Here is an 8910-nt window from a genome sequence, read left to right as displayed (position 1 = left end):
GAGTTCGAGCAATTTTTTTCCACACATTTACACGTTCCGCAGAAACAAGGAATAAGTGATGAGGAAGCGAGGCAAAATTGAGGCATATTGAATTATGGAAGAGTTCGAGAAAAATTTTTCTTTTTTCAAGTATCTAGAATATATTTTGATTGTAATTTGAAAAAGTAATATATGTATAATAGGTATATATAAAGAGAGCACTTAGAAAGATTCTACAATTTGTCCGAAGTTTCGAAAGTGATTTGGCTTCGAAGCGATTCCGTTCATTTTTTAAAAATCGACGAATTTAATCTCAATTTTTGGTTAAACTCTGATTGAAGTTTATCGGTATTCAAATCAACAATTGATCATCAATTTACGCGATTACGAAAAAACGAAAGGAGAAAAATTCATCATTGCAAGTAAACAGAAGCTCTCGGCCGCAAAAATACAATATAATATGTGATATACCATAACGTAATGAAGTATTTATTATTAAAAAGGTAAAATGAATTTATATATGGATAGATCTATTCATTGTAAACTTTGGGTAATACAGGAGGATCGTGTCTTAAACACTTGTCTCGCAAAAGATCAACAAGTATACAGAATCATAAAAATAGAAAATACTAGAAATAAATACATATATTGGCATCAAAGTTACTTCTTTACCTTTTGTTTTTCTCTCAACTGATTCCATTCTATTTTACTTCTTCTTGCTCTTACCAAGAGTCAAAGTATGGTGTTGAGCCTGCTGGGCGATTTGTGACTTTCTTCTGTTAAATTCGAGGATATCATCTTCAAGTTTCTTTCGACTTTCTTCCAGCTTTTTCTTCTCCTCTGTGTGGTCTTTCTTAAGCTTGTCAAACTTGCCGTGCAGCTGCAAGCAATGATTGAGTAACGGCGAAACATTGTGAATATACTAAAAAAAAAAAAAAAAAAAAAAAAAAATAAGAATCAATGAATGATATCTATTCATTTGGTAAGCTAGTATACCTCTTTTTCTGCGTCTTTCAGTTCAGATTCCTTTTCCTTAACGCGCACGACAAACATCTGACGCATCTCGTCCTCCTTCTGTTGAAGCTCTTGGAGATGGACAGATCGCTTGGCCTCAAAGGTCTGCTGGAAACTGACCGGTTTGTTCTCGCTGTCCACGTCGCTAAATCCCATCTGACAGAAACACAAATTGGCAGGTCGCAAATGGCAGATACTTAAAGTATAATGGTACGTAATCAAACAAACGAGTCAGGGTATTCACTTACTTGTTCTAGTCTTTTTTTACGGTACAATTCGTAGTGGCGGCAATGAGTTTTCTCCCGCATGTCTTCCATGTTCGTCCTAATCAGCATTTCACGCAATTTCACGAAGTCGCAATGAGATTCGTTTTCGACTGGAGAAGAAAGGATTTAGTTAAAGCAGGGTGGTAGAGGATAAAGAAAATTACAGAAAGTACTAAGCTCAGAACTTGGGAGATTACTGAGCTTGTCACGTTGAGTATAAAATCTGAAAACTATTACCCTGCACTGTGCCCCATGGATACTGGCGAGATCTCATCATTTTATTTCCAACTCGTACAAAATCAGTACTGCCGACTACTGCGAATGGAACATGTGCGTTCATGGATGTATTGACATCCGATACGCTCTCATCGTCGGTTGGAAACTGGTAAATATGAACTCCATTGTTTTGCAGTTCGGATATAATTTTACTCTGAAAGAAGAGGGCGAATGCATGAAGATCCAGCGGCTAGCTATGGAATTATATTCGACGGTGAATCGTATGCAATAAATTGAATCCTACCTTAAATTTCTGTAATTCAGTCTTCGAAATTGTATCAGCCTTTGCGATAATTGGAATGATATTTACTTTGGTATCGAGCTTCTTCATGCACACGAGATCGATTGATTTCAAGCTGAAATAGAAGGTACACAAAAAAAAAAAATACATAACGTGATTTCAGTAAAATGATAAGTTCTATACTTACAATAAGAGAAAAACTCACCCATGACCTGTGGGGCAGATAAAGTAGAGGCAAACGTGGGTGCGGCTATCATGATAAGTGGATAGAGACCGCTTGATCTTTAATTCCTCCTGAAGGTAAGCTTCAAACTGGGCATCTATGTAGTCGACGACAGCCTTGAAACTGTCTTCTTTGTTTATCTGATCCCCATAGCCAACGGTATCAACGATAGTCAACTTCAGACGAACGTTACTTTCCTGCAGCTCGTAGGTATGAGCCTTCAGCTTCACCGACGGTAGGCTATGCGGACTCGGAGTTGATTCGAAACTCGTGTTGAAAAGAGAATCCATCAGCGTTGATTTTCCCAAGCCCGTTTCCCCTGGTAGAATAGTAATAAAATCGAATGAAAGTAAGAAGACACAGGTAAGTACAAAATGAACCACTGGAACTTCTTCTTTTACTGACTCCTGTAACTGCAGTATTGAATCATCGAATGAATTATTGACATAGTATTGTCTTAATTTAAAGTTCATATTTTATTGTCAACAAGTAAATGGCGAACAAGTTTGTCAATTAATCAACGATTCGAGATAGAATAAACGGCGGGAAGGGTGAAAATATCGATTAAGAAAAACAATGAACAGAGTTGGGCGCAGCGAGTGAAAAGTAAACAAAAATACGTACCAATGCACAGGATGTTGAACACAAATCCATTCTGGACGGACTTGTTGACCAGCTGATCGGGAAGACTGTCAAATCCGACGTGACCGGATAGTTTAAGGTTACGAAGGTTCGCCTCGAGCTGAAACATGCAATGAATAATTTTTCGAGCGCCTTTTAGGACCAATGCAACGGTGAATCGTACCAAAACGGAGTTTCGGGTTAACCGTTGAGTGACAGGTCACAGATTTGTGTGTGCGAGTCCCGCTGGCGTCGAGCAAAGAACCAACGCCCTTTGCCTCAAGGGACGTTTAATTTCCACGCGGGGTGACATTTGGCAGATTTTACGACGCCATCGTGAACTCGCCGACCGAAACGACCTTTCGACGCGCCTTTACGCAGCCCGGAATACGAGGCTTCGCTGATTATGCAGAAAACTTTTGCTTACCTTAGCACGCTCCACTTCGACGGCGGCCATCTTTGCTTGTACTGGCTTGTACGGTCTGAACTCAGTCCCGACAGTTGCGAACGTCGGTTACAGTTTAGAATTTTTGCGGGCAGATGGCGCTTCGAAGATTCGAGACCATTCGAGACAATCAACGATCGCGAGAAGTCGGACGATGATGTTTGAACGTTGAATTCTGTGGTTCAATTTGCGTCGTTCTACGCCGCTACGCCGGAAAACTGCGTATGTATCAAATAATACTTGAAATGGGCTGTCAAATTCGACCGTGGGTTATTATAGAAGATATATTTCACGTCCAGAGGCCCCGGAACGGACAGCAACAAGATTATCGGTGGATTTGGACGTCCTACATTTGCGTCGGTCAAATTCTCACGGTATGAAGTTACCTAACTACGGTTTTCCGTGACAATATTTCTCTGTTGGCAAACAAATCTTCCCAATATACTTTTCAACAATTTTTCATTGCTGTTCAAGTGTTTTCGAGATAGACACGCTTAATTGCACCGATGCAGAACTTGACTCGATTGTAATCAGCGATTGTCGGAAGTCAACAAAGAGAAGTAAACAGTCTTGTTATCGTGGAAATATCACGAAGTGCGGGGGTCGTGAGTGTCGTTCATTTTATGTAAACATCAGCCGTAGCAATCGACGCGTGTCTGTTTGTAGTCCAGTCGGAATGTACGTGTATGGACATACATTCGAAGTTGCAATTTCTCGATACCGAAATATTCTTTTTCCAATCTGTGTTGGGGCAAGGTCATTGGTAATTAATCTAAATGCAGAATCATTACCAAAATTTGCAGTAACTTCGTCCGCAATCTTGAATTGAAGGGAGGAATTTGTTTGGGTCAAACAATTCGACCATTGTCAATTTTTGACTAAAAAATGTTCGTCACTAAACTCGTAGCATATGTATTTAGTTTTCATTAACTTTAGGTTACAAAAATTTTTACTCAACGATAGCGATATTTTCTGAATTAAACTATGAATTCAAGATGGCGGCTGAAGCTATTTCAAAATCTGGTCAAATTTCTGGATTCAGACTACCGACAACGATCCCCCCCCCCCCCCCCAAATATAGGAAAAATAAAATGGCGGTATATAAAAATTGCACTTTCACGTGTTTTTCATCGTCGACGTTTCAACAACGTGAAATTGAACGCCGGGCGTTCGACGCGTCGCGTGAACGAACCGTCCGTTTGAATTTGGAAGGCGGTCGAGGCGCTCGCTCCTCGTCTAGTTACAGCTGCGCGTTGGACCTAGTGACTTGTCGTCGGCGAGGTTGGCAGGCCGCTCATAACAGTACCCACTTTCCAACATGGCAGATCAATTTGTGTTGTATTATCATGTGACGGTGAAGAGCTATCATTGACGAGTCAACGTTGTGCGCGGTATATTAAGTATTATTTAACCGTTTGGGAAAAGCGTGAAATTAAAGGGTGCGCGGCCGCCATGGCGGACGTTAAAAATCCACCTTTCAGCGACATAAAACGTCCAGAGGAGGTTGTCGCGATGGCGATGAACGATAGCCTGAAATTCGCCGTGTTGATCGGACTGATCGAGGTGGGACAGGTGTCTAATCGCGAGGTGGTCAACACCGTTCTTCACTTGGTAAGTGCCCGGCGATCACGCCTTTTACTTTTCCCTTTTGTAATTCGGCCGGCGGCTTCAGCTTCCGAGCCGAAAAACAAGTTAATCCTACTCCTAATTTTGACTCGTTGCGACGCTCGCTGTTTCTCTGTTTCTCCCGATTTTTCATCCTCTGTATCAAACTGTCAAACGACGCCGGATATTTTGACAGCAACAAACGCGTCTTTCTCTCAAGCTTGACTCTTTTTTTTACTCACCGCTAGCCGGGATCATTCGTCCTCGATTTCCGCGACGTATTCTCCCGTTCATCGTCTTTCCGTCTTGTTATATCGCACGAATCGCTCTTCTCATCTCACCAACCGGTTACACCCCCCCCTTGTCAATACGCCCACTCTCTAACTTTACGTCGCACCGGTTGCAACAAACCGATTCCACGACGTCTTGTCAAATATTTCTTTAAATCTTCACGCGTTATTCGTATGTCGTTACTCCAGTCCGCCGACTTCTTGATACATAGAAATATCACCGGGGGGTTTTCGCCTTTCGCTACCTTCTCAAGGACGAGCCTTCACCCCCGAGCGACATAATCGCAAGCGTTTATTTTCCGTTTCCCTATTTTCACTCATCGCGTTATAATAATCGAGCCTAAAACTATAAATAGTCGCACACGCTTTGTCAGCCAATTACAACGATAATCCGACCTTCGTCGTAAACTTTAAAGTGTAAAATTGCGGGAAGCGGAAAAGGCAGCGGAGGGCGAAGCGCTCGAAACTGAAAGCCGGACTTCGATACGTCAGAAACTGCGGCGTCGACAAATCGCAGATACACGTGTGTTACTTGTACGTAATACGCAGCGGGTGAAATATCAGCTGCAACGTGTCGCCGTCTCCGATACGCGCCAGGTCGAATGAAAGTGAAGAAAAAGAAAACACTGGGTACGGAAAGTAAATAAGGAGGAAGACAATCGGAAGCGAGGGGAGAAAACGCGTTCTATCAAAACGTGACCAATGGAAAAACTGCATTCCTTAAGTACACACATACACACACACACACACACACACACACACGGCAAGTAATTTCGACTATTCAACAGGCTGGCTATAATTAGCAGCCGTAATTGACAACCAGGTTTATTATACTCGAGTCGTTGCGAGATCGCTTGAAACGTTACCTTCACTGCCGGTCTCTCTCTCTCTCTCTCTCTTTCTTTCTTTTTTTCTTTCTCTTGAGGTACGAGAGTAACAATTCGTATCTACAGAATTGCCGGCGCCGCTGCGAGTGGAAAATGGGGAAAAGAATTGCTCCTACGTGCTTTAAACCGGTAGTCGCGGGTGCGACGGAGTGAAATACAAAATTTACCCGGAAATTGCACGTGTGTTGTACCCGCTGAAAAGCGAGACCAACGCATTATTCCGTCCACCCCGGGCTTGCGGCGAAGCTTTGGAACGCGAAATGCGGAAATTTTACGAAATAAATTATCAATACATGTGTCGGACAATGAAAGTAAACGTTGAAATTCAATGTTATTCAACATTGCTAATGGGATCTAGGATAGTGTGATTCTGTTGAAATTATGAACCTCTGCACTACTCCAAGTTCGTCGATCTCGTTCTTATTCATTTATTTTTTTTTCGTTTCAATTGCAACACGCGGTGCAGGTGAATCATAGCGAAGTATTCTTCTCTCTGTATTTAAAACGTTCTCGATGCATAAAATCTATCGAAATTAATTATTCATTACATGTATATTTCCTTTTCATTAGAAAATTAAGTGATATTTCTCCTCGTTGACCTGCAGATAATTCATTCACAGTCAGTAGCGTTTATATGCAAACTGTGCAGTTTGTTTCGTTTCGGAAGAGGCAGTTTGTGGATACAACTGATCAAACACAAGCCACTGCCGCGTATCCTCCTCCCCTCCCTCCTTGCCTAGGGAAAAAGAAGTCGATGTATAATCAAGGTGCAATTACAACGGTGTCAAGAATGATTAAAACGACGGTCAGGCGCTAATTTCGGTGGAAGAAGGAAATTTCGGTTCGCTTTCTGGTATTATATCGGGCATTTAGTAAGAAGAGAAGATGAAGAAGAAAAAGAAGGGTTTGCAATGCGCCGCGACGCCGTGAAATCCTTCTCTCTTATCGCGGGGCGCTTACACAGGGTCGTTTCTGGCGCTCCGAGTTCCCTCTTTTCTCTCTCCCCCTCTCTTAGTGCCTCCCTTAAATCTTCGGTTTAAGCACGGCTAAAGTAATATGCGTCGAAATATAGGTTGTTCAATATAACGCCTGACCTCTGCTGCTGTTCTGGTTCCTTCATTTTTTCTTTACTTATTTACGGGCTTGTTTATATCGTACACCGTAATATTTCGACGGCGATTTCACACGCACTCTTGGGGTTATACGGCTAATTGAGAAAGAGAATTATATCTATCTATTTATTTATTTACTTTCTTGCACTCTCAGTTTTATCTTTACCAATCGTTGTATTATTACCATCCGAGTTTTCTATACTTCATCTTTATTCTGCAATAAGTTGCATCGATGCTTTGTCTATTGTTTTTAACGTATATGATAATCGGGATATCGTTTGTGTTTCGATAGCGACCCTCTTTCGCGATGTTTTTAAGTCAGGTAGTAGTGGTGGTGGTATTTGTTTCCTTGATGGCTTTGTTCGGCTGCCAGCAGCCTTCATCCCCTTTTTATGTGTTATACGCTCGGCCTCGTTCTTCTCGAGAGCTTTTCGCGAAAGCATGCCATCCACACTGCACCGCCGATATTTACAAAAAATTTCATCGTTATCACACCCTGTGTAAACCTGCAGTTTTTACGTATGCTCAAGTATCGCCAACGAACGGCGATCAGCAGCCCTTCTATTACTTTTATCATTATCGTATATGTAACTCTGAAACTGCATATTTTTTATACGGATCTTTGCGTTTTTAATCTTTGTTTTTGACTAGTTGCCAGAACTGCGTTACGAAGACGCATAATTATACCTCACTTTAAAACCCTCGTACGTCCCAAAACAATTATTCTAACGCATAAACGGAGTAAACGTTTTGCGAAATAATTGTATAATGATGAGACGGAAACTTTGCGATTAGGGAGAGAATACTGACTCGCTCGCTCGTTTAGGTTCTGAAAATTTTACCCCTGGCAGAGATTATACGCGTACCGGATGTAACAGGTTCGGGCTCACCTTCCGCTTTATTACCTACAACGAAAAAAGTTCATCACGTATACGGTAAAGTTGTGCAATGTAAAACTCTATTCGTTGGTGTTGTATTATATCATAATTATACACTTTTAATTTGGGATGAGATTTACGATTAGAGCTTTGCGACAACTTTCGCGCTCTTTTTTGCTTTGTGTCAGTAAAGAAAAAAAACAACAAACAAACGCAGTGCTTACACGCGTTTGTTAACTTATCACGATCGCTAAAAAATATCGAAATGAAACTTTTTGGATAACTAGCCGTGGAAAAATTTATTTTACCACATTTAACGATAAAAGAGCACAGCCACAAGTCAGTTGATAAGTATCGATAAGGTTTGACCAAGGTTGAAAATTATTAATGATACCGTGATGAAAAATGAAAATTATAACAAATAATAGAATAAGTCAAGGAAGGAATGAAAAGTGTATCATCGTTGCAATTTTATTCCACGTCATCGTCAGTTTTTACCAATCAATTTCTCTCACATATTCGCGCTTTGCTCCTGCAATGCCGGAGGTTGGAAAATCGCGAGTCTGATAAACGTCGACGTTGTTATCGAAATGGAGGAGGGGACTTGAGGGGAGCTGCTTAATCACCGTAATCTTATCGGGCATCGTAGCGTGGCAACTAGGTGACTGGTGACTAGCTATAGTCAACTAACTAGGCAGGTTCAGAAATCTCCGATGAACCCGGGGAGAGGTTGAGCTTTGCAGAAGACGACGAGACAATAAAAAAATAAAATAAAAAGACAACAAAAAAATGTGAAAACTCGGGGGGAGGGCAGTATTACAGGTAGAAGGAGAACGAGAGAGAGAGAGAGAGTATAAGTGATGTGCTGCATTATATACATGGTATATGCATATATATCACGGGGGGATACGTACAACGAAAGCTTTCGAAATTCACCCGTAATTTCTGTGTACACATACAAAAAATATTACGTATGTGTTTCTCTCTTTCTCTTGGGTGGTTTTATTTCTTCCTCATCTTCTCTTTCGGCCTCGATGTACGTATACATATATATATATATATATATTTTTGTT

The 8910-nt window shown here is 41.2% G+C and overlaps 2 protein-coding genes across 4 annotated transcripts in view; one reads left to right on the top strand and one right to left on the bottom strand.

Annotated features, from left to right (window-relative positions):
* Window positions 1-132: 132 nt before the first annotated feature.
* LOC124185592 (septin-2) lies at window positions 133-3212 on the bottom strand. 3 transcript variants are annotated; one of them, XM_046576478.1, is made up of 8 exons: window positions 3048-3212; window positions 2624-2741; window positions 1982-2318; window positions 1780-1891; window positions 1497-1689; window positions 1242-1369; window positions 976-1149; window positions 133-901 (listed from the first exon to the last, which is right to left on the bottom strand). In XM_046576478.1, exons 1-8 carry the CDS (start codon window positions 3075-3077, stop codon window positions 686-688), a joined length of 1308 nt encoding a protein of 435 aa, XP_046432434.1. In that variant the 5' UTR covers window positions 3078-3212; the 3' UTR covers window positions 133-685. The 3 variants fall into 3 exon arrangements, with proteins under 3 accessions (XP_046432434.1, XP_046432435.1, XP_046432436.1); XM_046576479.1 differs by having other exon boundaries at window positions 133-859; window positions 3048-3211; XM_046576480.1 differs by lacking the exon at window positions 3048-3212 and adding an exon at window positions 2805-2997.
* An 8-nt stretch (window positions 3213-3220) lies between these two features.
* Window positions 3221-8910, top strand: part of LOC124185590 (neurobeachin) — a 238964-nt gene continuing 233274 nt past the window's right edge. Inside the window, exons 1-2 of the mRNA XM_046576467.1 lie at window positions 3221-3743; window positions 4278-4676. Coding sequence (XP_046432423.1) covers window positions 4518-4676 — 159 coding nt within the window. The 5' untranslated portion in view covers window positions 3221-3743; window positions 4278-4517. The remainder of the gene's footprint in view (window positions 3744-4277; window positions 4677-8910) is intronic.

The sequence above is a fragment of the Neodiprion fabricii genome, chromosome 6 (genome assembly GCF_021155785.1).
Source record: "Neodiprion fabricii isolate iyNeoFabr1 chromosome 6, iyNeoFabr1.1, whole genome shotgun sequence".
Taxonomy (NCBI): domain Eukaryota; kingdom Metazoa; phylum Arthropoda; class Insecta; order Hymenoptera; family Diprionidae; genus Neodiprion; species Neodiprion fabricii.
Note: the sequence above shows the minus strand (reverse complement) of the source record. Positions and strands in the feature narration are given on the sequence as shown.

Bases quoted from the DNA above. Each gene is read 5' to 3' on its own strand.
- LOC124185592 (XM_046576478.1), bottom strand. From the start codon at position 3,077: ATGGCCGCCGTCGAAGTGGAGCGTGCTAAG. The intron at 2,742-3,047 runs GTAAGCAAAAGT...TGCATGTTTCAG, and splicing joins TCGAAGTGGAGCGTGCTAAG to CTCGAGGCGAACCTTCGTAA. The intron at 902-975 runs GTATACTAGCTT...TTTTTTTTTTAG, and splicing joins TGAAAGACGCAGAAAAAGAG to TATATTCACAATGTTTCGCC.